The 25,071-nt window shown below is 35.0% G+C and overlaps 5 protein-coding genes and 1 non-coding gene across 9 annotated transcripts; 2 read left to right on the top strand and 4 right to left on the bottom strand.

Annotated features, from left to right (window-relative positions):
* Positions 1-3,927: 3,927 nt before the first annotated feature.
* LOC104813046 (auxin response factor 9-like) lies at positions 3,928-8,229 on the bottom strand. The gene is made up of 14 exons (XM_010540535.1): positions 7,807-8,229; positions 7,555-7,676; positions 7,320-7,415; positions 6,872-6,928; positions 6,633-6,779; positions 6,453-6,537; positions 6,192-6,282; positions 5,945-6,109; positions 5,751-5,864; positions 5,591-5,663; positions 5,360-5,507; positions 4,828-5,273; positions 4,489-4,676; positions 3,928-4,393 (listed from the first exon to the last, which is right to left on the bottom strand). Exons 1-14 carry the CDS (start codon positions 7,820-7,822, stop codon positions 4,231-4,233), a joined length of 1,911 nt encoding a protein of 636 aa, XP_010538837.1. The 5' UTR covers positions 7,823-8,229; the 3' UTR covers positions 3,928-4,230.
* A 4,587-nt stretch (positions 8,230-12,816) lies between these two features.
* Positions 12,817-12,888, top strand: TRNAC-GCA. Its single transcript has one exon. It is a non-coding gene; the product is annotated as a tRNA-Cys (tRNA).
* Positions 12,889-13,723: 835 nt separating this feature from the next.
* On the top strand, positions 13,724-14,630 carry LOC104813045. Its single transcript, XM_010540534.1, has one exon. It carries the CDS (start codon positions 13,811-13,813, stop codon positions 14,276-14,278), a length of 468 nt encoding a protein of 155 aa, XP_010538836.1. The 5' UTR covers positions 13,724-13,810; the 3' UTR covers positions 14,279-14,630.
* An 87-nt stretch (positions 14,631-14,717) lies between these two features.
* LOC104813044 (F-box protein SKIP8) lies at positions 14,718-16,541 on the bottom strand. The gene is made up of 3 exons (XM_010540533.2): positions 16,191-16,541; positions 15,383-15,579; positions 14,718-15,121 (listed from the first exon to the last, which is right to left on the bottom strand). The coding sequence occupies exons 1-3, from the start codon at positions 16,332-16,334 to the stop codon at positions 14,866-14,868; spliced, it is 597 nt and encodes a 198-aa protein (XP_010538835.1). The 5' UTR covers positions 16,335-16,541; the 3' UTR covers positions 14,718-14,865.
* Positions 16,542-17,256: 715 nt separating this feature from the next.
* Positions 17,257-19,983, bottom strand: LOC104813043 (GDSL esterase/lipase At4g10955). 2 transcript variants are annotated; one of them, XM_010540531.2, is made up of 4 exons: positions 19,801-19,983; positions 18,885-18,999; positions 18,004-18,593; positions 17,257-17,927 (listed from the first exon to the last, which is right to left on the bottom strand). In XM_010540531.2, exons 2-4 carry the CDS (start codon positions 18,944-18,946, stop codon positions 17,485-17,487), a joined length of 1,095 nt encoding a protein of 364 aa, XP_010538833.1. In that variant the 5' UTR covers positions 18,947-18,999; positions 19,801-19,983; the 3' UTR covers positions 17,257-17,484. The 2 variants fall into 2 exon arrangements, with proteins under 2 accessions (XP_010538833.1, XP_010538834.1); XM_010540532.2 differs by lacking the exon at positions 19,801-19,983 and adding an exon at positions 19,256-19,636.
* Positions 19,984-21,783: 1,800 nt separating this feature from the next.
* LOC104813042 lies at positions 21,784-24,014 on the bottom strand. 3 transcript variants are annotated; one of them, XM_010540526.1, is made up of 8 exons: positions 23,904-24,014; positions 23,463-23,794; positions 23,299-23,380; positions 23,128-23,210; positions 22,957-23,020; positions 22,736-22,853; positions 22,494-22,648; positions 21,784-22,051 (listed from the first exon to the last, which is right to left on the bottom strand). In XM_010540526.1, exons 2-8 carry the CDS (start codon positions 23,591-23,593, stop codon positions 21,974-21,976), a joined length of 711 nt encoding a protein of 236 aa, XP_010538828.1. In that variant the 5' UTR covers positions 23,594-23,794; positions 23,904-24,014; the 3' UTR covers positions 21,784-21,973. The 3 variants fall into 3 exon arrangements, with proteins under 3 accessions (XP_010538828.1, XP_010538831.1, XP_010538829.1); XM_010540529.1 differs by having other exon boundaries at positions 22,769-22,853; XM_010540527.1 differs by having other exon boundaries at positions 23,299-23,377.
* Between the last annotated feature and the right edge of the window lie 1,057 nt (positions 24,015-25,071).

Raw genomic sequence — 25,071 nt, 5'->3', positions numbered from 1 at the left:
ATCGGACTTCGGACTCGATTCGGATCCATCCGAAAATCCGATATTTAAAAAATAACATTTACAAAGAAAAAATATGTGGATTGGTCTTGTCTAATCCAATTTGATCTGAAGTCGAAATATATAGGATCAGACTTTAAACTTAGTTATATAGACCCAAAAAAATTGGATTGATCCGAAATCAAACCCAAAACTTTCAAATCAAGTGTGGGTTTGGACCGATCCGATTGACATCCTTGTCACCACCGCTGCCAGTGGTGGCAGTGCTTATTCACACTTTCAATGTTTGAAGTTCGAACCAAAGATTACGTAATAATTTAATGGTCTTGGGTTTTAATTTAACGCATAAAAGATTATATATAAGATCCACAAAATTGGTTTAATCATCTGTTCTTATAGATATTTTTGGCGTTTCAAATAAGTATTTATGAATAATAATTTAACGCGAGCTATTGAAAAAAAAAACGGTTAAAGAATAAAATCGTAAACAAAGTATTTGAAATAAAATGGTTGGTTTAAAAAGCTAAAAATAGTGATGAAATAGTTTAATTTTCGGGTTTTAAATAGTCTGCATGACTAAATTATCTTATATATATATATATATATATATATATATATATAAACATTGGAATTGATCAATTAATTTTTGTTAGATTCATATTGACTCCAGAAGACTTAAGATAAGGTCGGATGCAAATTGCATTCACAGTTCCCTAAGAGATGACGAGAAAAACGGCACAACAAAACAAAATTACATACTATTGCAACATTTTTTTGTATAATTTGTTTTGTTTCGTCCAAAAACAATATATATATATATTTTTTTTTATCTTTTCATCATAACATACAGGTCATGAAATTTCCCCAAAAAAAAGATTTGAATCTCAGAAATCCAATATCCATATAGTTTGGTTCGATTCCATTTAATATGATATGAATTATTTAAATAACTCGTATATTAATTCTTCATTTCATCATAATACACACAAAAAAAAACCCACACAAATCCATTTTAATTTTCAATATCTAGTTAATGCCAAAGTTGGGGAATGCTATCAATTTCATTTGTGGACTGGAATATACTAGATTTTATGTGATCATATTAAATTTGAGTGGCACATCATTATATTGAAAAGAAAACAAAATCAACCGACTCACTAACCAAAAACATAATTTATATAATATTAGGATCTATATATTATTATAATTATAATTTAGTTGACAACATTTATAGTAATAAAGTTGAATTTTCTCTTAATATTATGAGTTTTATTAAAACAAATTATTTATATATTAAATTTATTTGATGATTAATAAAAATAACTAGAACAATTTTTACAACTTTACATTGTATCAGATTTTGAAAAAATTCTTTGAATTTGAGGTTTTTAGTTTTTATAAGTCATGACCGATGATGAAGATGAAGAGCTTGAGATGTAATATTTTTTTCGGATTTTAAATTTTTATAAATCATTATTATTTCTTTCTTTTAATTTACGTATTGATAGGTTTTCATTTCACTTTAGATGGTATGAAATAAGATGCCTAATTTCTGGAAAAAAAAATATTAAACTTTAAAATTCGAATAAAGAATCTTGGCATTTTCAGCCGTTAGGACAACATCACGACATTTAATCGGGATGTAGACTGTAGTTTTTTTCTCCCAATAATATAATATTTTAAAAAGAAATTAAAATATTAATATTTGGACTTGTCAAGTTTTTCTAAATAAAATCCAAACCTTAATTTTTTCAAATCCAAATTTTGATGTTCAAGATTAAATAAATTGGAACTTTATAAATCATATCAAAATTAACACTAAACGTTTATATGATAACTCTAATGATAACATGATAATTTTGACTTGACAAAACGTTATCTGTCATTCAGAATTTAAAATTACCACATCATCGTCTAGCCTACTATGTCAATATTTAGAGTTAAATTTGATGTGGTTTACAAAATTTATATTTATTTAATCATGAACATTAAAATTCAGATTTAAAAAAAATAAAAAAATAAAGTTAAGATTTTATTTAGGAAAATTTAACAATTTTTGAGTATTAATCTTCTAATTTTCTTATTTTAAATAATTATTTCCCGGTTAATGGGGCCAAATGTAGCTCTATGTATGCCCATCTTTATAATAAAAACAACATATAATATTTTTAATTAAAAAACAGTACTAGTGGCCAACCTTGGACAAAGATTTTTTGGCTGAAGTTTGCTCTTTGCCAAAGTTGCATGAGACAATTTTGTTTGCTTTCCCCCAAAAATATCAAACGATAAATTTTTATAATTTTATTTCCAAAATTACGTGTTTTGGAAGCAATTATAAAATAGTACGCTTTAGAAATTACTGAAACTCACATGAAGAAAATAATTAAAATGTTTATTTTATTTCCACTAACTAATACGTAAATCTTTTTACGATAACAAAAAATAATTATCTAAAAGGTTTATATATATATATATATATATTGTGTATGGATTAGAAAACACGTGCATGCAGCTAACACATTATTTTGGTCTTTGCTCTCCCAATTTTCTTTTTTTTTTTTTTTTGGTCAAAGTTTGCTCTCCCAATTTTCCATGGAGCTATGACATTTTCGATTTCCCAAAGAATATCTTTTTGTTTTTAAATAGGGATAATTCCATTTAAAACTCTGTACTTTTCTCTCGTCGCAATTTAAACCCTATACTTTTTTTTGATCCAAAAAAACATTGTACTTTTAAAAATTGGCAAATAAAACCCTGAACGAAAAAATATATTATTTAATGCTGACATGGCATCCTAGTCATCTGCCACATCATCAATCCCTAATATTTAATAATATTAATTAATGCAAAATAAAAATAAAATAATAAAAATAAAAATAAAATTTTAAAAATTATACACATACATATATAATGAAATGATATATATATATACACATATATAAACATATTTATATATATACACACATATATATAATACATATATGTTTTATATGCATATGTGGTATATGTATTTTTTTTTCTAAAAATCATGCATATGTCACATATATATATGATTTTTAGAAAAGCATGTATATATCACACATACATATAAAACATATTTATATATATATATATATGTATTATATAGATATATATATAAATATGTTTTATGTATGTGTGATATATGATTTTTTTCCTAAAAATCATACATATATATATAATGTTTTTTAGGAAAAATACATATATAACACATACATATAAAACATATAATAATTATACACATATATAGATATATATGTATCATATGTATATATATGTAATATGCATATAAAACATATATATATATATGTATTATATATATGTGTGTATATATATAAATATGTTTATATATGTGTATATATGTATATCATTTCATTATATATGTATGTGTATAATTTTTAAAATTTTATTTTTATTTTTATTATTTTATTTTTATTTTATATTAATTAATATTATTAAATATTAGGGATTGATGATGTGGCAGATGACTAGGATGCCATGTCAGCATTAAATAATATTGTTTTTCGTTCAGGGTTTTATTTGCCAATTTTTAAAAGTATAGAGTTTTAATTGCCAATTTTTAGAAGTACAATGTTTTTTTGGATCAAAAAAAAGTATGGGGTTTAAATTGAGACGAGAGAAAAGTACAGGGTTTTAAATGGAATTATCCCTTTTAAATATAAATGTATCTTTTCACTTCTAAACCGAACTCAATAATACATAATAATATCCTAATCGAATACGATGTAAAAACCAATTAGGTACAATTCTTTTAAAACGAAATTATCAAAATTCGAACGAATGTAGAATTTTGTCAAGATTTATGGAATAAAAATTCGTATATTATTTATGATCATAGGAAATCCGAATGAAGGAGCTGTGAATGATGATTGATTTTGATATCCAAACTCCTAAAAATGTTTTATTCACGTTAATTTCTTCATATGATTCTCAACACTTGACAAGAAATCATACGTAGTTAAAACCCACTTCCAAGTTCCAAACACCTCTCCCCTAAGCCACAACTGTCTGCCCTCTCTATTTCTGTTGCTTTCCCTAACAACTTGGAACTTCCCACAAGACACAAACACAAACATGACACATTCCCAATTAAAAAAAAAAAAACCCACATACATTAGTAGTAAATAGTATATAGTACACTTTCGACATTCATATATATATGGAGAGAGAGAGAAAGAGAGGAGCTTTCGAGTGTTATCTTGTATTCGTGTCGGCTGAGTCTGAGCTCGCCAGCATGGTCATTGTCTGATCATCACGTCCTTCAGGTATGAACAAAGGGAGTTTGCTCCCCGGAGTCATTTTCTTCACATCCTCCTTTGACCATATGAATATTCTCTTCACCATGTTGCAGAATTCACTGCACCAACCCACAAACACAACAAACCCCCCTTTTATCATTCTCAGATATCGGACTGGAGGTACTTTTACTGATAAGGGAAGAGAGTTGCTTACTGCCATGGATCATCGCCAACGAGCATCATATCTCCTTCACCGTCTGTGTAGACTATTTCCCACCGATCCCGAGTCCTCAACTCACACCTGATGTCAAAGAGTTTCTCCAGCTCTTCAAATAGCTGATCGTACCCTTCCACCACTGTTAAATCCACTGCCCTTCCTACGCCTACACCCTGCATCTGAACCTGTTCACCAATACCCTTTATCAGTATCCTCCATGATCTTGTAAAATTCCATGTCACGTGTTATATGTTCTATGACAACTAGTGTTATATCTATATCTTTTGCAATTGCATGTGTATGGGTGCAGAGAAGCATATCTCATTCATTCCATACCTTGGTACGACTTCTGTTAGAACTGTTTTGCTTGCTTTGGACCTCTTTAGGAGACGCCTGTGCGTGCTCTTGCTTTTTCTCTTCAGAGACTTTGGAAACCTCAGACTTTTGGTCCGAGACAGCTTCAAGTGTTGAATTGGCAATGTTAACTGTAAGCATATTCCCTGTTTTCTCCGTTGCGGCGGATTTACTCATCAGATCAATTCCAAACAATCTGTAACTGGTGACCATCTCATGTTTCTTCTCCTCTACCGGGAAACCCATTTGGTCATTGGTAGATTTCGTCGTGGGTGGGACCGAGTAACAATTCATTAGCCAACCAGAAACACTCTTGGTTTCTTCAGCTGCATCACGGTAACAATGCTGGGAGGTGATGCACGATTGCCCAAATTCGTGGGATTGCGTCAATGTGGAACTCCAGAGGTTTGGTCTTGTTGAGCCTAAATCTACATTTCAAGCATAAGATGTAAGATAAATGACAAAGAAGCTCGCGGCCTATTAATGAGTGGGAAAACGGGCAATTAGACCTTACCGAGACCAGATACTTCGCTAGCTTGTCGAGGCCTTTTGTTCTTCGGCACAACAGATTGAGTGATATTTGTTGAAGGCACAAAAGGCTCAATCTCCCATGGAGAAACATTATCATGTCTTTGGATTGACGTGGGCTCGTCCCATTGAACCTAAAGAAAACGAAGCAGACTAGTTGACGATATTATTACACTCCAAAACGTATTTGAGGTGAACTAAAATGGTGGGAATTTACTCGTAGGCATCGCCATTCTGAGTCTTTCCAATGAGAAGAGCAGTCCTTAACGCCAACAACTGTGCCAGAAAATCTTTGCAAACAAACAAACACATTTAGAAAACGGCTTTGAAAAGAAAAGCCTCGCAAGGTAAAATAGCGACTGAGAATATTAAACTACCTCCTTTCTGGGGAATCCTCTCCCTCAAACCTCATCTTAAATCTCATCCCAACAGAAAATTTGTTGTTCATGGCTTCTAGATATTTGTTCAAGCTGATTATGAACTGGCTTGTCCTGATCCAACCGATGCTAAGATATAAGCGAGCATATCGAAGAAACTCATAGGTATTTTGATAGAGTCTAAGAGGTTATACCTTGGCTTATAGTACACGGTGAACCTGGTTTGGGTATGGATGGCATGCCTTGCAGTAGCAAGCACTCCCAGATGCAAGCTCTGGCCCGATATCACAGAAGAAGGCATACTGATTTGTTGGCGAGCAGCATGTCTTATTCCAACACGCAATTCCCCATTTTCTCCTCTGCACAAAACAAGATAGGTAAAGTCAAGTCCCGAAAACTAATCCTACATGAACCCACAGGCTAGAAACAGAGTAAATATACCTCAGGAATACAAAGGTATCTCCAGCAACCAACCGTTTCAATGAGACAAAGGTGCTCCACCCCGTCGTCAAAAGGTGCCTCCGTGGTTGACCTGTTTCATTGTCCGTGGGCAACAGACGACGAGTAAGCTCATATTTAAGTAGATGGGATGAGATATACCTCAATGAAATGGCAGAATTATGTCTCGTTTCATCTGCTTAGTAAATTGTGACAGAAGAAACGAAAAGCTTGAACTATGCTAGCAGGAATTTGACTCGTTACCTCTGAAAATATGCTTAAATTTCCACTCATTACCAAGGAGATCAGAGGCAACCAATTCTTGAGTAGGGATTGGCTGGGTCATATCCTAAATTGAAACAACACATGAAAGTCCTACGGAAGTTCTGATATAAGGCTGCCTGCCAAAAAAAAAAGGGACACAATGGTGAAGTAGTTCATTACCAGCGGGGGAAGGCACTCGGTTGCGTGCTTTCTTAGGACAGAAAATCCGCCATGTGTGCTTGTATCAGACGCCGTCAAAACCTTGCTGAAAGAGTGGACAGTTGCCTTTTGTGGTTCAGGAGGACATGTATGCTCATCATCAACTTGCTATTGATTCACAAATCAAGAAAACACTTAGAGGCATACGACACTGTCGGAAACAAGAACTGTTAGAACTTGAAAACAAAATCGCCACTTACAGTTCCTATCGGTATCAGAGTAATCTGGGCATAAACCTCATCCGTCTCTTTCTCCGCCTAACATCATAATATATAACAGATGAGTTTCTGACTAATCAACAGAATTGAATCTTGTTTGCCACAAAAGTAAAAGCTACGGAAACATAACAAGTCGCACCAACATAACCGCTAACTTCTCCGTCTTTTCATACTCTAGTTTCTGCATTGTCTGATAAATTCGTAGATCAAGAACTCGAGGCCGATCCGCCTCACTAAAGGGCTTAATTACAGTTAGAACATCCTAGAGGCTATAATTTCAATTGAAGAGGATCTATCCATACCAGGAAAAAAAAACACACATGGCAGCTCTTTTATTTTACCACGGTACATATACATTGATCTATTCCATTTCCAGAACCCAGTTAATCATAAAGTGGAACAAGAAGATGTTGGCATCGAGAAGACAGACCTGAAGAATCACGTTCATTACACGGCAGAGAATCTTCGAAGGAAGATTGAAAAGCGGTTCCATCTTGTTTAAGTCCTCATTTGTTGACGCCTCAAGCTGACACGCCACCAAAAGTAGATATATTTCAGAGAGCCTTCTCATTACAAGAAGAGGAAAAAGAAAAACAATTTTCCCGAGAAACAAGCAGAAGGAGGGGGAAAACGCCGATCTAAAATGGAAAGGATCGAAAACTCACTTGTTCCATGTGCCCCTGAGGAAAGTAGTAAACTTTTTCGTTGCGTCGAGGAATGTCAACTAGAGGACCCGCGCATAACTTCCATAACTCCTCGTATAAATATCCTCCACCACCTCCGTCATCTGTTTGGTCAAAAACTGAAACGCCCTTAGAAAAATTTTCCCGGAAAATGGAAGAATCGAGAGAAAGTCAAATAAACCGCTCGATTTATCACACCTCCAAGTGGAAAACTATCAGGCGGTAAACACATACCTCCGCGATTCGCCATGAGCCCGAGCTCCCAAACAACGAAGCCGCAGCGAAGTCAAAACCAGATAAAATTCTCTCACAATCACCACTTTCTCTCTCTCTAACGACTGAGACACTCCGATTTAAGAACCCTAACTGCGATTTAATTTGAGAAGCCACGAATCACAGATTCTACCTCCACGTTTCGTTCTCCCCTCCTCCTCCTCTGCATGAAACAATCGCGAGATCTGAATGGTTGGCAGGAACACGGGGAGCGACGGGAGCGCCCGGTCACGATGACGGAAGCCGTTAATAAACGTTAACGACCGTCAACGTTGAGATTCCGTATCTTTGGCTGTCTACTCCAGGGCGAGCAACAACAATGTTGGTCTGGAGTTCAACTCAGGCAGAATTTTGGGAAGATGGACTGAGTACTTGACCTCATTGTTTGGAATAAATTACATTTATACCATTAAGTGGGACCCGCATTTATTTCCAACGAGTCGAGATCTGTAATCTTTTGTCCACGTCAGACTCAAGCATTTTGGTCATTTCGTGGGACAGGCATTAGTAATAAAAAAATCACCAAGATATAATAAAATTAGATTAATGGAGTAATTAAAGACGTAATTGAAGCATAGAGGTCGTATATAAAAACATGTAAGGGGTTAATTTGTAATTAAAATCGGAACCGAACCGGATTCTTGAGTAGTGATTATTTGTCTAAGGATTTCTTACTAAATATAATTAATTTTTGTTGACAATGAGTGGTACCATAAACAAATTAAATTAAACGAATAAAGAACAAAAAAATAACTCTCATAGTGCTTGCTATATTAGCTTCATTCGTCCATTTATTTTGAACAATTAATTAATTCTATTTGCCTTTTTACCCAAAAAAAAAACAATTAATTAATTCACTGATTAATTAATTAGGTTATTGTTTTATCCTATTATTGTATAATTAATTTGTGTCAATTTACGTCACTTGTGACGTGATTGACAACTCTTGTCTGCTTTAAGGATATATTTATCCAACTAAGACCCACCGTTTCCCGAATTTTTTGTTTTATAATTTATTATAGTTATACATTTGTCTCCTTGTTCTTTAAAACAAAAATCACATATCGCTCCCAATATTCTTATAGTTAATTTCAGTGGATCTTAGTACAGATCATGAACACAATTTAATTTACAGAATTTTTAGACAGAACTGGAATAAATTAAAAAAAAAATGGCTATTACAATTATTTGCTGGATCCTATCGCCGAAAATAAAATTAAAACGTATAGTAGCTAATGTTAGCGGAAATTGGAATTAAAGGATGTTCATATAATCAGGTTTGGAAATATATAGTTGTATCACAAATTATAACAAATGCATTGAAACATGATAATTGGGGTTCTTAATTAATCACATACATACATACATACATACATACATACATACATACATACATACATACATACATACATACATACATACATACATACATACATACATACATACATACATACATACATACATACATACATACAATGAATCAAAGTTGATATGTATATTGGAAAATGGTAAGGAAAAGTAAGATATTGCCAATCAAAGGGTGAGTTTGTGTATATGATTGTCTGTACACTATGCATTATTGCGCCACAAATTGTAAAAATGCCATTTATTATTCATAGGTTTACTGCTTGACACCTGTCCCCCTTTTCTTATAAAAAAATATAATTCGACTGTACTTTATGTCCAAAGCCCCACCAATATGCACAAACATTTATATATATATATATATATATATATATATGCACAAACATGTTTGTAAGGAAAAGTAAGATATTGCCAATCAAAGGGTGAGTTTGTGTATATGATTGTCTGTACACTATGCATTATTGCGCCACAAATTGTAAAAATGCCATTTATTATTCATAGGTTTACTGCTTGACACCTGTCCCCCTTTTCTTATAAAAAAATATAATTCGACTGTACTTTATGTCCAAAGCCCCACCAATATGCACAAACATTTATATATATATATATATATATATATATATGCACAAACATGTTTGTGTGTGTTGATATATATATCATTGTGTATATGTTATTCATTGTAATGGACCTTACGCTTTCCCAAGAGCCAAGAGTCATGTAACATGTTGGACTTGAATAATTAAAAAAGATAGGGGACTTTGTTACTATTTAATATTTGCTGAACAAGTAACGTTGCAAATTTATTTATATACACAGAGATCTCTAAAATGCATTATCACATAATTAAAGATATATAAAATTATATTTAATAGAAAAAGATACATGTAAATGGTTGAGATTTCTAAAATTAATGGAGAGTTTTCTAATTGATCAACCCAAATAATGCGATTTGTGGTAAACCTCCCTTGTCACCATTTTTCCGTTATTTTTTATTCCTTATTTTTTTTTCGTTTTGTTTCTTATAAATAAAAAGATCTAGTTTTCATTTTTCTCATATGTTTAAAAGTTCAGCTGTTTTTTTAATATTCTTTTAAATTTTTGATTATTCAAATCAATCGTTGCGTTTCGATAATATATACGATAAGATAATAGAGTTTAAATTATCAGTGTTTTGATAAAAAAAAACTTATATCATATGAAATGAAGATTTTTTTTTGTAACCGGATATTTTAGACCGAGGTACAAACTAATCCTAAAATCAGAAATAAACCACATCAACTTGAGGTTCGAATTCGAGATGAAACATACAATTTGCTTCATTTTTTCACCAGTTGAACTACATAAATTGAGTTCATGTTTGAATTCAATGCATAACAGTTGTATCTAAATAAAAATAAATTATTTGGGAGATGATTAGAGGAAATTTAAATTAAGAAAGTAATTTATAAGAAGAAATCAAAAGGAATAAAGGGAAAATATTAGAAGATACATCGTACTATGATTGGTTGGACAAACATATTGTAGTAGCCATGTGGAGACCAACTATTTCAATGTTTCATGGCCTCTATATATATATATGATATAAATAAGTGAATTAGCTTTTCGAACAAGTACCTAACACATCATACTATACATTATATAACCTTTAGTGAATTAATTTTTTTATATTATACTTTATTCTTATCGTAATTCGGTCCAATTTCCAAAAAAATGCTTATCTAACAAATACTTTGGCGGACGCTTGAAATAAAAGAAGCATATCCCATTGGAATCCACGTGAAAGCAATCTCACGTTGGTGATTTATTTTATTTTTATTTTATTTTATATCTTGGCATAGTTTTTTTTTTCATTTAAGTACAATCCAAAGTTGTGAATGATATACAAATTTTGTTGCCGTTTTTACATTGTTTTCCATTAATACTATAATAAAACAGTAAAAATTATAACAAAATAACTTATTATATGTATAAAAATAATTAATTTTGTAAGTAATATATTAAATGAAACACTAAATCACTTTTTTTTTGTAAAAAATACTAAAGCACTTGGTAAATAGTTTATAAGATTAATATAGTAAACACACAAATAGGGAAAATGTTACGATTTTAGAACAATTATCGATTTAAAAATCACCTTGAAATTGGACCATGATATGCAAAAAGGATTTCAATTTTTTCTAGTATGTATTTGCAAAATTAAATCAATTCATTATCGTTGTATGAAACATAGTTATGAATCATTATCATCGTCGTCATTAAAATTAATATACAAAGTTTTTATCACAAGATTATTATTAATAATTAACAGGTTTTATTCAATTGAAAATTGGACCGTGGTACAGAACAACTTTCCGCGTTTCGAGGAATCTTGGCCCCTCTTGTTCAACCAAAAGGAGTTGAATTTGCTTTGACTTAATCTTGGAGATTTCTAGCCGTTGGATTTGTCGAAGAATGTCTTACGTCCGTCAGATTCTGAATCCGGGTAAACAGATGAACTTGAATAACAAAAACAATACTAGAAAAAAAAAGAGAGATAATTATTAATATCATTGTAAAATACACACACACACACACACATATATGTATATATAAATAATTTTCCAAGTGTTCTATAATTTTACTTGCTAAAATTTTTTGTGATATATATAGCAGCCTCGTTTTTGTTGTGAAAAATAGTTGGCAAACAACATAAATAATATTGTATATTTAGTATGAATTTGAACATGTTGTATATTTTAGCCAATCCACTAGATTAATTTTCATGATTCAAAGAACTTGGGATTTAACAATCATATCATATCATATTTTATATAGATTCTGTATGCATGTATGAGTTGTTTCATAAAAAAAAATGTTATGATTGGTCAAATAAAACAAATACAATTCAACCTCTTGTAAGTGAAAATTAATTATAACCCCAAATATGATACTTGTTAATCAAATTGTATTTAAATAACTTAAGATAAAAGCAAGTGGTGATTTCTAGTTACTTTGGATGGAACCTCAATGATGCAAAGTGTACTGTTGGGTAGTTTGAGGGTAATGATGGTCTAAATGTAATAAATCATGTGGTTAAGCAGATAATTAACACATGAAACAAAAGCAATAAGTGAAAATGAAAGGGAATTAAAAAAAAGGAAATGATGATTAAGCAGCTAATAAGCTAAAGCGAAACCCATGTGCGTTCATGTATTCACCGTTAAGGTTTTTGCACGGTAATAAGTCGGTTTACTCACAACTTTTTTTTTTTTTTTGTGTGTCTCTCTCGGTATCACAGTAATGTTTAATGAAACTAACTGCCAAAACAAAACAGAATTAATATGACATGATCAAGAAACATATAGTCTTGGTTTCAAGTTTAATCTAAAATCAATAGCATAAGTAACAATGCAAAGCACTGTCTTCTATTTATTCTATAAAAAAGGTTAGATTTATTTGTTTGTCACAAAAGATTTGGACTCTTGGATTCTATGAATGTAATGTATTATCCATGGGTTTATGTATTTATATTTGTAAACACAAAAGGTATGTGTAAATGCACTCATATCGGCCCAAAAGAATTAAGCCCAATAATTATGAGATTACTTTAATCAAAGAAATCAACACGGGTCCATAGCTCAGTGGTAGAGCATTTGACTGCAGATCAAGAGGTCACCGGTTCGAACCCGGTTGGGCCCTTTAAAATATTGTTTTTAATAAAATAAAAAAGATCCTTTACTTTTTTTTCTCATCTTTATTTGCAGAAACCTTGTGTCCATTTTTTTTTTCGCCAGGTGGCAGTGCAAATTGGAATAGGACCGTGTTTGGCTGCAGGCCCCTTGAGGGTTGACGGAGTCACGGGAGATTCCTTCGCCACCAATACATCAACTTGCCATAACAATACATTTCATTTATATAATAATATCTTGTCTTATGTCCCTAATCTTAGGAGCCTAAGCCGAATCAATCACACGTACCACAGTGTTTTAACTCACGGGTTATACTCTCTCTCTATATATATATATGAGAAAATTCAAATTTAAATCATTATGCACAAAAAAAAAACATTCAAGTTGTCTTTGTTATAGATATTATTGTTTATCATATATGAAAAATACCAAAGGTGTTCACAGACATTTTTTTAATTTTAAAAACATCACATATTCGCGAGTTGTAACGTTTTGAAGGCCATTCCCTCTTCGGACTACCATGTTGTGTATCGCCACCAAGGTTTTATGGGGTCACATACATGTCCAAAATATATAAGAGACCAGATTTTTTTTTCATGGCATAAACAAATTGAGAGAACGCTTCAATATTTATTTCAGCATTAGCATATATTTAATATAGAGGGGGGAAATAAGAGTAAGAATACTATGGGTAGAGATTAGAGTCTAGAGATAATATTATATATAAAAAATATTCTTCAAACGGCTCCAAAGTATCACATGGCGCCGATTAGAAACTCAAGAGACAAACAATGAAATTATGAAACTGTCTATTTCTGACATATCCATTGCTTCATGTCCGACTCCTCTTCCCTATTTATAAACCCCCAATCTCACTAGTTGTATCCTAAACTCAAAACCCATCACATAAAATCTTTTTTTTTTTGGAGTTTATGATCAAAATGGGCAATTGCTCCATAAAAGCAGTATCCGACGGGCAAAACCCGAATTCGATCAGGGTTTTCGGGGGCTCGGGAGAGGCATTTGAGTTCAACTATCCTAAGCTTGCAGGAGATATTTTACAAGAATATCCAGGCTACCGGATTTACGGCCAGAGCTGCGCATCTTCGCCTCTATCCGGCGACGAAACCCTGGCAGGAGGGCAGGTCTACTACCTTATTCCGCAAGGAACAAACCCCAGAATCGTTCAGTATCGCAAGGTTAACTTGCAGCCCAAGATACAGGTTTCGCCACTCAGGAGAAAGAATGGGATGTGGAAAGCGAAGGTAGTGATCGGAACCAAGCAACTGGAGGAGATTCTTGCGGAGGAAGGGAACACCGAGATCCTCATAGCGCAGTTAAGGGCTGCGGCTGCAAACTCTGCTCCGGACAGGAAAAATGCCGAACGGTACTTCTGTTAGGGCTCAGTTCCGCCATTGTTGGAACTGATGCTATAAAGAGCTCCGTAGTTGTGATGTGTGCTCATGTAAATAACCAGTGGGATGACCGCCCAAAAAGTATAAGGATGTGTTCATCGTTTAAAAAAAAAAAAACCCAGGGCGTCTTCTAATGCCCGCTATGACCCTACAAAATATGGCTACAGGTTTTGAGAAAATTTTTTTTTTGGGTATTTGTTCATAGGAGATGTCATTTTGTGTATTTTAGGCGATGATGAGGAAACCAGATTTGTGGTCAATGAAGAGTTGGTTTACGAAAAGGGGACCAGAAGTCAAACCGGAATAGACCGGTTTAGTCATTGTTTTGATTTCGGTACGCTTAATTTAATGCATACAAGAAGACATTAAGTTATACAGAATACGCCAAGACATGGAGAGGGATTTTTTGCCTAAACCAACAACACAAAACCAAAATTTGTAATATTAATCTAAACCCAATTCCCATTATGCAGTTTTAGTTCTTTTCTCTCAACCACAAAAAAAAGGAAGCGACAAAAGGGAAAGGAAAGAACAAAAATTCCAAAGCCGCAGATAAAATAAAAAGACATAATTCAAATAACAACAACCTGTTGGTCGAGGCCGTCGATGAGCATGACAGAGCAGTGATGGTGAACCATGAGCCACCGTCCGTTGTGGAACTCGAACACGTTGGTTATATGGAAAGGTGCACCGTCCATGTTCAGGTACGCCTTCATGGTGACCCATGCCATGTCGGTCAGGACCCGAGTGCACATGTCTTGGACCTGAAAGTCGAACCCTTGTTCCCAGTTGAAACACAGTTGCCAGCTCTGCATTACTGTGTTGTACCTACGATTGGAGCAAAACACAAGGAAGAAGAAGATGGTCTTTATTTAACATGTACAGATCGATCTTGCGTCCATGTAAAATGGTTATGTATGTTTTCGGCATTTTGCCTGTAATCAACTAGTAAATGCCAAACCCGAACCGAAACTGAGCGACAAATCGAGCATCCACCTTAACTGTAAGAGTCATTGGCAACCGAAAGATGATCTTAATACATTTCATAGGAGCAAGCAGGAAGTGATAATGAGTTGCGGAAATTGGTACCCGGAAAAGAGTTCGCCCGAGGGGTGGATGCACTTCACGTAATCTGAGTTCAACCAGAAACGAGCCATTGCTTGAAGAGACCTCTCTCTGATGATGTTGAAGAATTCCGCATTCATATTCATGATTCCTCTAGTAGCCGCGTAGTACGCCTTCCACCCATTAACTGGGGTAACACCATCTTGCTCCAAGGTAAAATCCTGGTAGAGATTTGGACAAAGAAAAACAAAGATCAAGAAAACGTGTCGGATCAAACTCTAGGATTCAGAAAAGTCCCAAGAAACGGAATAATTTTAGTCATTAAAACATACAAGACGAACAACACAAAAGGTACATAAGTGATCACATAACTCAACCACCATGCCATAGAAGCAATTATGCAGATCAAAGAGTTTCCACACATTCACAAAATAAGAACACAGAAGCCATAGATCCAAAAACAAAAAAAGCTAACCAGGAGATGTATACTCACAAGATTGATGCAAAGGCAAAACTCCAGATCGCTCAGCACAATCAGATTAGGAAAACCCCGAGAGCAAATAGAATCTTCTGAAGAAAGATTTTAACTTTCCAACCCGAAACTATTCTGAATTTCCATTCTTTCTTCGATCAACAGCTAAACAGCAAGGGCTTCGTCACTATAAGCTAAACATTTCAAAACTATTTCGTAAACCCAATTTCCGAACAGAGCTAACCCTAGAACCAGAGACACTTGGAGACAGTTCCTCAAACCCAACACTCGAAGAAACCAAACAACTCAGAAATTGCCATTACAAAACTACAAGCAGAATGATTTACCGAGTCGAATTACCTTATGGTAAAGAGCTTTCCAGGCATTATCGTCGTTAGCAGCCCTCCTCATCCTGGAATTCGTCATGGACAACCGGCACAAGCTACGATAATCCAAGTAGCTGAGCGCATGGGTTGTTATCTCCGGTACCAACTGCTCCATCATGGACACAACTGGCTTATTGTCAGCGACCACCGTCCCGTTCCTCACAGTGGAAGCCGTCACCTCCGCTCCTTCGCCGCCGCCCTCCGGTGCGGAATCTGGGTTGCCGTTAACCCTACCGTTCGCCAGCGTCGGCGCCGGTTTATCGAGATTTTTGCTAGGAGGGAATGATCGGACAGCGAAGAGAGCCAGGAAGAGTGAGAGAACGGTGACTATGGCCGCTTAGACGACGAGAAGAGGCTGACGATGCCGCGGAGAGAACGAGAGGAAGCGAGAGGAGCCAATTCCAATTGATGAGACATAAAAGCTTCGCAATATATGAACAAGAACCCTAGAGGGGAATATCTTCGAGGACGATGAAATTAAGAGCTTTGTGCGAGTAAACCCTAGAACTAGAATCGGCAGGAGGAGGAAGAGAGAAATGGCAAGTGTCAACTTCTCCAACACCGTTACTGGCCAGTGGCCACGTCCCACGGCAATGTTAACCAGAGGGTCACTTTAGGAAATAGCCTTTAGTTCCAAGGGTATTTTAGGTAAATTATCCGTCGCAATACGACATCCTTTTTGCCACCTTATCTGGACTTTCTGTTCGAAACCGAAAAAAATATACGACGTGGTTTGGTTTAATTATTTATATTTTGATTTTATTAGAATTCGTTGGAATTTTTTTTATTTATATTTAACTATTTTGTTAATTTTAAATTTGATTCGATTATTTTATATTTAAAGTGAATGTTTTCAATTTTTACCAGTAATTTAGAATTTCTTTTGAAAACAAAGAAATCTCGTTAAAATCGAATTAAACCAAAAAACTCAAATAGATTTGATTTTATTCTGATATCATATTGAAGTAATTCTTCTCTATAAAAATGCATTCTTTAAATAAAAACAAATAAAATTATAACAAATTCTACCCAAAACCAAATCAAGCAAAATCAAATCAGAAACTAAATGAAACAGACATTACATATTCTCGTTTGACTTTGACCATTCGGATCCATGAGCTTACACATGGGAGGTATGGTCAGACAAGAACAACGTCGTCATCATCATCATCATCTGTTCTCTCACAACATTACCAGTAACCCAGATTCCAGTTTACAATACACATGCCGAGAAAAATAATCCCGGTTTTCAGAAGGTTAGGGTCATTTCATTTGTACTTGTAGACTTTGGACTCAATCTTCTGATCATCTCTCCACCACCGGTGAATCCCATGAGCTTCCTTGAAATCCCTCGAGGGGCTCGAGTTCACCGTAACGATCGCTGACGGGATCAGATGGATCGGCTCTTCCGCCATGGCAGCGTTCTTTCCTCCGGTCACAGCATTCATCAGCAACCCGCCCAACGAGTGCTGAGTCGCCAGCTTCTCTATGGCACCGGCCCCGATCTCCTCCATCTTCTTCCTGTGTTCGAAGTAGCCGACATACTCCGAGCTCAGGTGGTCATTCGAGTTCACGTACAGCCGAGGAAGCCATTCAGACAAGGCGGTGAATGGGTCGTTCCCCGTCAGTGCTGCTCTGTGTTGTTGGCCATGGTGGTGATGGTTTTGGGTTGCCTTTGCAGCTAGGGCAAGCCCGGCTGTGATCACGCTCCCTGCGAATCTCGGGGGGTCATATGATAACACAAACGTTAAGAATCGAAGTGGTATCAATGTAAACCTTTTCGATACCTGCAATCCGTATCCCATGTTTGATCCTCTTGTCCTTGATTCTCTCGAGCGGAGGAGACAAGAATGGCGGGTTGAAGACGAACGATTCTAGGAAAATCCCAGTCTTAGCGATTGTTTTTCCCGTCAGCAACGCCATGGCTGCTCCGAGAGAGTGCCCGGCAAGCCAGATGCCGGAGGAACCGTTACCAACGGCGGCGGCAACCATGCTTCTGACTGCTTGGATGGCGATCTCGAAACGGGTTGTCCTGTGAAGCCCATTCCGGATAATGTGGATGTCGAGCTCGATGTCCCGGGAAACAGAATCCGGTTTGGTGAGCGTTCCTCTGAAAGCGATTACATAACGCGGTCTCAGTTCCAGCGATTTGATAGAATGGGAGGACGATGAGGGCGGTCTGTACTCATAGATACCTCCAAAAATGGAGAAATCAGCATCGTCCACGAGATGACGTATGAGCCGGAAATTGAAAAACTCTGACCAAGGAGGAGCTAGAGCTTCAGAACCTTCCCGTCGAAGCTGGCGGTCACGCTCTGCAATATAGATGCCTTGGACCAAACAGGCAGCTAGAGACCGCCGGTGATGTTCATTTGCCCTGCGCAATTCAACAATGTGAATATGACCCCTCATCCGGAAACAGCATAATAGAGCAGCATTTGGCGAAACAGCATTGCACAAGACAGTTGTTTACAGCAAAAAGCATATGCTATATATATATCCACACACACACTAGGGGCTGCTCTAAACATCAACTAATACCATAGTTTGTGAATGCAGGATGTGCAGACAGGCTGAAGACAATCGGCTTTTGGACAGAACAAACTCAAAGAGTAATAAAACGTATTGTCATGTCTATAAATCCGAGAGGAGATGAAAGGTGCTTTACCAATCTATAGCTGTTAGGTGCAATGGCCCCGAGAGGCTGAAATCCTCTCTCTCAGACGCCATTACGTCTCTGTGTTATCTCCCGTCCTTCGACTCTTCGCGTTTAAAACGTAAATCTGCAGGCACGATAACAAGCCGGAGATCAGGAAAAAACAACAACAACAACAACAACAAAGATACATCACTGTTTGCGCAAGAGACTTTTGTAGGAATCATCACGGTCGATGGAATCTGGAATTTTGGTTCTATCTTCTACTCAATATAAAAGTTCAACCATGAAAACACATGAATATAAAAAATAAATAAATCATGTTGTTCCTAAACAAAATCTAGGGTTTTCCACCAGCAAATGGTTAACCAAGACACCCTTTCCTGATGAAGTTTGGCACCGACATTGAGGTTTTCACTATCTGGAACAGCAAGTGAGAAATGGGTATGGCGGAATATCGATCACGATTGCAAAATGAGAAGAGATGACGATCGAGTCAAGAACCCTAGTTCACAGCAGTGAACAGTGTTCAAAGGTATATCCGTGCAGAAAGGCTGATACCGACTGGAATCTGGATAATGCCCTTCTGCCGCTGATTCTAGATACTGTCTGATGTCTAGATATCTACCATTTCCACCACAAGTTTTTCAGAAAATTAGGGGGAAAACAACAAACAAACGAAACAAGTTCGATCGAAGAAAATGCCGATAAATAGCACTTGAAATCGCGCACAGAAACGAGACAAGAACAGAGTGCATGATCTTTTAGACCATTGCAAACAGGAAAAAGCGCTCACAACATCGCCTCAGCAATACACAGGGGATTAATGGGGAAAAAATTTTCGGACAAATCTCAAGATTTTGAGAAGATTGGAGGAAATATTCCCAAAAAAAAGGTGAAAAACATGGAAGAAAAAATGGAAATGTACCTTGATCAAACTCAGCGGAGGGTTAGATCTTCGAGGAACTCTGCGAAATACGGACTATATTTCAGATTTGATCTGTAATTTTGGGGATTGAAGGCGAGAAAAAGGGAAATAGACAGATGGACGAAGAGCACACTGGTTCAAATAGGACATTGAAATGTCCTTTAAGGCCTCGTGTTTGCTGGCTTTTGAAGATACGCTGTCCTCCTCCTAGTAAAACGACGCCATACCAAAATCGGGTTGTCTCTAGAATGGTTTGCATGTATTACATTAACAAACATCTATTGAGGAAAAAATTAGTTAATTTCCCTCAAAGTTTAGTAATGTTTGTAAAATATTTACTTCTTTAACATTGTAAAGGGACACAAAAACACCGTTAACCCATTGCTAAAATTTATTTTTTATTTATAAAGGTTATTTTGTCAAGAATTTAAAACAAATATTATTTTACTAATTTGTAATTAAAAGGGATTATTGGACCAAATCTTCCAAGAAAAGGCCTTGCCGTATCTGAGTTTTTGGAAATCCGATAAATTAATGAAAAGGAAAACAACCCACAAAAAGAATATCAAATTTGTCAAATACTCCAAAACTTAACATATCCATTTGATAGAGACTAGGGATGTCAAAACGAGCCGAGCTCGCGAGCCGGCTCGAGGGTGGGTCCTTTTTTTTTACCGAGCCGATCCAAGAATATCTGAACCCAAATAAAAATGGGCTGAGTGAGCCAGCTCGCCACGATCCGAGCCCAAACGAGGCTAGCTCGGCTGGCTCGCAAGCTGGCTCGGGAGGTGGAGTAAAAAAAAATTTACGTTGAAACTTGAAAGGGTTGATATTGTTGGTATGATATTTTGATTTGGAGATAATTTTTTATGTATAGATTCGGATCTGAAGATGGTTTTTTGTACATTGATTAAGATCTAATTGTATATGGATGGATTAGGATCTGAAAATAGTTTTTTGTACATGGATGGATTATGATTTTATTTATTTGAAAATGATTTTTTGTATATGGATTGTGATTGTGAATATAAGTATGATTTGGATGTATTGGTATGTTCTTTTTATGTTGATATATCATTTGGATATGATTTTATATAATTTGATATGATTTTTTTTTAGGTATTTAGAAAAATATGAGCCGGCTCCCGAGCCGACTCGGGAGCTAAGCGACTTGGGCTGAGCCAGGAATTTTCTGGCCCAAATAAAAATGGGCTTAACGAGCTGGGCTGAAAATGAGCTAGCTCGAAACGAGTTGGTCCGAGCTGGTCCGAGCCGGCTCGTTTGACATCCCTAGCTGAGACAATTTTAAAAAATACATCGATTATAGTATATATGCCGATGAGTGTGACGATTATAAATAATATATATATACATGTTATTTTTTAATATATATTGTATATATATATATATATTAGTTATAATTATTTTTATTTTAGTATGCATATTAATTGTATATGTATATATTGCAGGTATAACTAATATATATACATATTATTTTTAATAGATATTATATATATATTTATTTTATTTTTAAATATTTATTTTATTTTTTTATTTATATTTATATATATTATATATTAATAAATATATATTAATATATATAAATATATATATATATATATATATATATATATATGAATTTAATATATCATTATTTTTGTGGCACATCATTATTTTTGTTTGAGTTGATAAACACAGAAGTTTTTCGGCGAATTTTTAAAAAATTCGGAGTTTTATGGGTTAATCACATCGAGTATAGAGTTTAATTGGTAAATAAAAAAAAATATAGAATTTTTTAGTTGATCTAAAAAACAGAGCAGAGAATTTGTTTTTTTGACGATTTTGCCTTTTCAAAAAATTTAAAAAAATTCGAAATTAATCTAGAAAATCGAATTGAATAAAAAGTCAAAAAAAAAAAAATTAAAACGGGTTGCAACCGTAGATATACTATTCTAAACTAAATTAAATTAACAGAAATGAAACTGAAACGAAATAACGTAATTGAAATGACCACAAAATCCTCTATGAGAAAACCAAATATAAAACAAATACAAAGGAGCAACCAACCATGGTGTTGTTATTGTTGGTCCACGAGTGAAATCGATTCCCTCGTGGAAAGGAAAAGCATATATACATCTGAACCCAACTGTACATGCATATAACCCCATTTAAATCAATGTTGCGTTTCAGCTGATCCATCTGGGAGCCTCATCTTGCAATCACTGCGCAACACTGATAACCATGATTCTACCTGAAACCCAATTAACCGAAAAATAAAATGAAAAAGAAAAATCACAGATCGAAATCCCATTCAAAATGTGTTTTTGTGGAGCAGGATCCGTCAGTTTCAGTTTAAGACATCGTGAGTGGTGTTCTTGGTAATGGGAGCTAAAGAAGCTGCATTTCCATGCACACGCTAACAGCTTGTACATGCCCAATAAATTTGCAAGTGAGGTCTAGGTTCGGGTCCAGCGAGATCCCATTCAGGCAAATGGCAGGAAATAGTTCATCTGACCAGACCCTATACCTATGTCTCAGCTACAGCAACTAGAGAGCAACAATGCCATTTATAAAGGCAATCATCATCTCGAACTTATACTAATGTGATATTGTTAAGGTGCAAGTAACACGAAGAATCCCCATCAATGGATCTATGTTTTGTTTGATAAGTTGTACAAAGCAATCGGGTTCACCTGTGTCTTAGAGGAACCTGAGCATTCAAATCGTAGACCTTGACGGGTCAAAATGTAAAAGCAGTGGTAGACTTCATCAGAGACTCTTTTGAACATCGGTAAGGAACCGATTTCAGTGATATCGGCTAGCAAGGTTGAATCTTGTGGGCTCAAATCTGCAAGAGAAGTTATGAGAAAAGAAAACATGTCAGAATTAGAAACAAGAAGGTCTGTAACTGTGGTAAGAGTGAAAAGGCACTTGCCCGTTGACAATAAATAGAAGAAAAGACAAGCACCCTGAAGGACAACAAATCGGGGAAGCCAATCGTCTACTTCTGTATCGTCTAAAGGAGGCGGCTCACCCGGGAGAGCCATCCACCTCTGTAAATTTCGGTAAAAACCCAATCAGACAAAACTGTTACATACTATATGCAGTTATCTGAACACCATGAAGCAAAAGTCAGTGGTAGAGATGGGGACATACGGTTCGAATATACAGATAACCGGATAAACGGGCAGAGCGTACGACTTCATCCACATGTTCCAACCTTCGTCGAATCGACAGAGGAGAATGGATGAGATCTATGGTTTCGACCTTAGGACAGTACATATTCTAAGATTCAATACTCAACAGCAACTATTGAGACTGACTTACTGTGCTTTCAGGTAAGCTTCCCTTTCCTCCAAATCAGCAAGTTCTGATCTAAGTGATTCTAATTCTGTAGCCAATAGCTCTACCTGCGGACCGGGCATGGTGGGTGATCATGAAAAACCCTCCAAGATTATGATTCCAACATATGAACAATAGGAAGGTGGCAAATTGAACCTTCTCCTGACCATTCGAGACCCATGAGAGACGCCGAGGAGAGAACAGATTCAACATCAGTGCAGCTCTTTTCAGTTTTCTGCTATTATAAACAACAGCAAGAGAAAAAAAAACTAAGTAATGTGAACTAAAATCGCTTCTTTCTCCTGAAGAAATTGGATCACCTGAAAGAATTATCGGTTCTTGGCTGTGAAGATGATGGGGAATCGTCTTGAACAGCTTCTGGGATTGGACTAAGAGCTCCGAATTGATCCTGTAATATCTTTATCTTGCCAGGGCTACCACCATCGTCCATGAAAGCCGGACTTTGGCTTCAAGGACGAAACCCTAATCCGTGTGTTTGAAGAGATCCAGAACAAAACCTTGCACGCAATATTCTTCGACGATGAACATGACAATCCCACCGGAGAATCAATTCACCAATCCGAAACAAAATCAACAAAATCTTTCTTCCCTTTTCTGACACTCCGTAAAGCTAAAAGAGACCTAAATTTTCCTGGAAAACAAGCAAGCAAGAAACCCAACAAAATCAATTTCTCGAATTAAAAAAGTAGAAACAGGCAAAAAGAATGATAAAAAAACCATGAATCAAGCCGAAACCGTACGGAAGAAGAGGAATCTCGTTGCCTGATCAGAGCCAAGAACAAAATGGAAGACAAAATTTACGCAGGAACTAATCAGTTCAGCTTGTGAAAACTTATAACAATATGTAAGAATAGTCCAATCGTATTTAAATTTAAATATATTTTTTAAAAAACAAATTCAAACTTTACAAAATAACCTTGCACCAACTTGTTTTCGAAAATTTATGATATTAATGTGATCCTTTATTTTTTTTAGTTTAATGGGTAATTTGGACCCGTTAATTTCATCATCATGGTAAATAAATAAATAAGATATGCGAATTTTCTAAATCATAAAGGCTTGCAACAAATAATCATAAACGCTTTTTTATTTAAACAAAAAGTTGCCAACTCAGCATTTGATGATGATCCTTACGACAAAAGCCGATCTGTAATCATTTTGGGAGGGTGGCCTAAAATTATTTACATGTTTTGACCAGAATGCTTTCTCCTGCAAGCATTTTTAATAAATTATTATTCGTTTGATAGAAAACATAAACCAAATCTACTACAGAAAGAATCGCAATAATACGTAACGATACTTATATTTCCTCACTTCTTAATTCCTTTATACATAACATATATAATATAACGACGATTTTACAATAATTTAATCTTATAAATATATTTTTCTGACATCTAATAAATAATATATATCATTTTTTTATTAAATTTACATCAACAAATATCATAATAAAATAATCAATACATTTACATTGTTATATTACCTTTTTTTAATGTATAGTCAGCATAGATTTACTTTCCTCATTATACAGTGTTTTTATTAAAATAAATAAATAAATGGCATGTATTATTGAAAAAAGTCAACTTTTAATGTTTCATAAATAAAAAAAAAAATTTAAATTTTGTAAAATACGTACATAATCTTTTCGATTTCCTATATAAATTCATACAAAAACTCTAACCTTATCAGAAATTTGATGGAATAGAGCACTGGGGTTGGTTCACCAGACTCACAAATCACCTAGGCCACATCACCAATGCCAACTAGAAAAATGACATTTTACCAAAAACTTAAAAAAATGATATATATATATATACAATAAAAAAAGACATACATACCTACATATATATACAACACATATATACGTATGTCCAATTTATAAATTTAAGAATTTGTCGCGCAAAA

Source organism: Tarenaya hassleriana, unplaced genomic scaffold (assembly GCF_000463585.1).
Source record: "Tarenaya hassleriana unplaced genomic scaffold, ASM46358v1 Cleome2, whole genome shotgun sequence".
NCBI classification, from domain to species: Eukaryota; Viridiplantae; Streptophyta; class Magnoliopsida; order Brassicales; family Cleomaceae; genus Tarenaya; species Tarenaya hassleriana.
The sequence above is the reverse complement of the archived record's forward strand: the minus strand, read 5'-3'. Positions and strand labels throughout refer to the sequence as shown.

Coding starts and splice junctions, on each gene's coding strand:
- LOC104813046 (XM_010540535.1), bottom strand. Junction 7,416..7,554: donor CTCAGGGGCACATGGAACAA/GTGAGTTTTCGA, acceptor GTGGCGTGTCAG/CTTGAGGCGTCAACAAATGA. Junction 5,274..5,359: donor TAGCGAAGTATCTGGTCTCG/GTAAGGTCTAAT, acceptor CTTGAAATGTAG/ATTTAGGCTCAACAAGACCA.
- LOC104813045 (XM_010540534.1), top strand. CDS start 13,811: ATGATCAAAATGGGCAATTGCTCCATAAAAGCAGTATCCGACGGGCAA.
- LOC104813044 (XM_010540533.2), bottom strand. CDS start 16,334: ATGATGGAGCAGTTGGTACCGGAGATAACAACCCATGCGCTCAGCTAC. Junction 15,580..16,190: donor GGAAAGCTCTTTACCATAAG/GTAATTCGACTC, acceptor AATCTCTACCAG/GATTTTACCTTGGAGCAAGA. Junction 15,122..15,382: donor TCGGGCGAACTCTTTTCCGG/GTACCAATTTCC, acceptor CTCCAATCGTAG/GTACAACACAGTAATGCAGA.
- LOC104813043 (XM_010540531.2), bottom strand. CDS start 18,946: ATGGCGTCTGAGAGAGAGGATTTCAGCCTCTCGGGGCCATTGCACCTA. Junction 18,594..18,884: donor CACCTAACAGCTATAGATTG/GTAAAGCACCTT, acceptor TGAATTGCGCAG/GGCAAATGAACATCACCGGC. Junction 17,928..18,003: donor ACATGGGATACGGATTGCAG/GTATCGAAAAGG, acceptor CGAGATTCGCAG/GGAGCGTGATCACAGCCGGG.
- LOC104813042 (XM_010540526.1), bottom strand. CDS start 23,593: ATGGACGATGGTGGTAGCCCTGGCAAGATAAAGATATTACAGGATCAA. Junction 22,854..22,956: donor GTTATCTGTATATTCGAACC/GTATGTCCCCAT, acceptor CGAAATTTACAG/AGGTGGATGGCTCTCCCGGG. Junction 22,052..22,493: donor CAGGTTCCTCTAAGACACAG/GTGAACCCGATT, acceptor ATTGGGTTTCAG/GTAGAATCATGGTTATCAGT.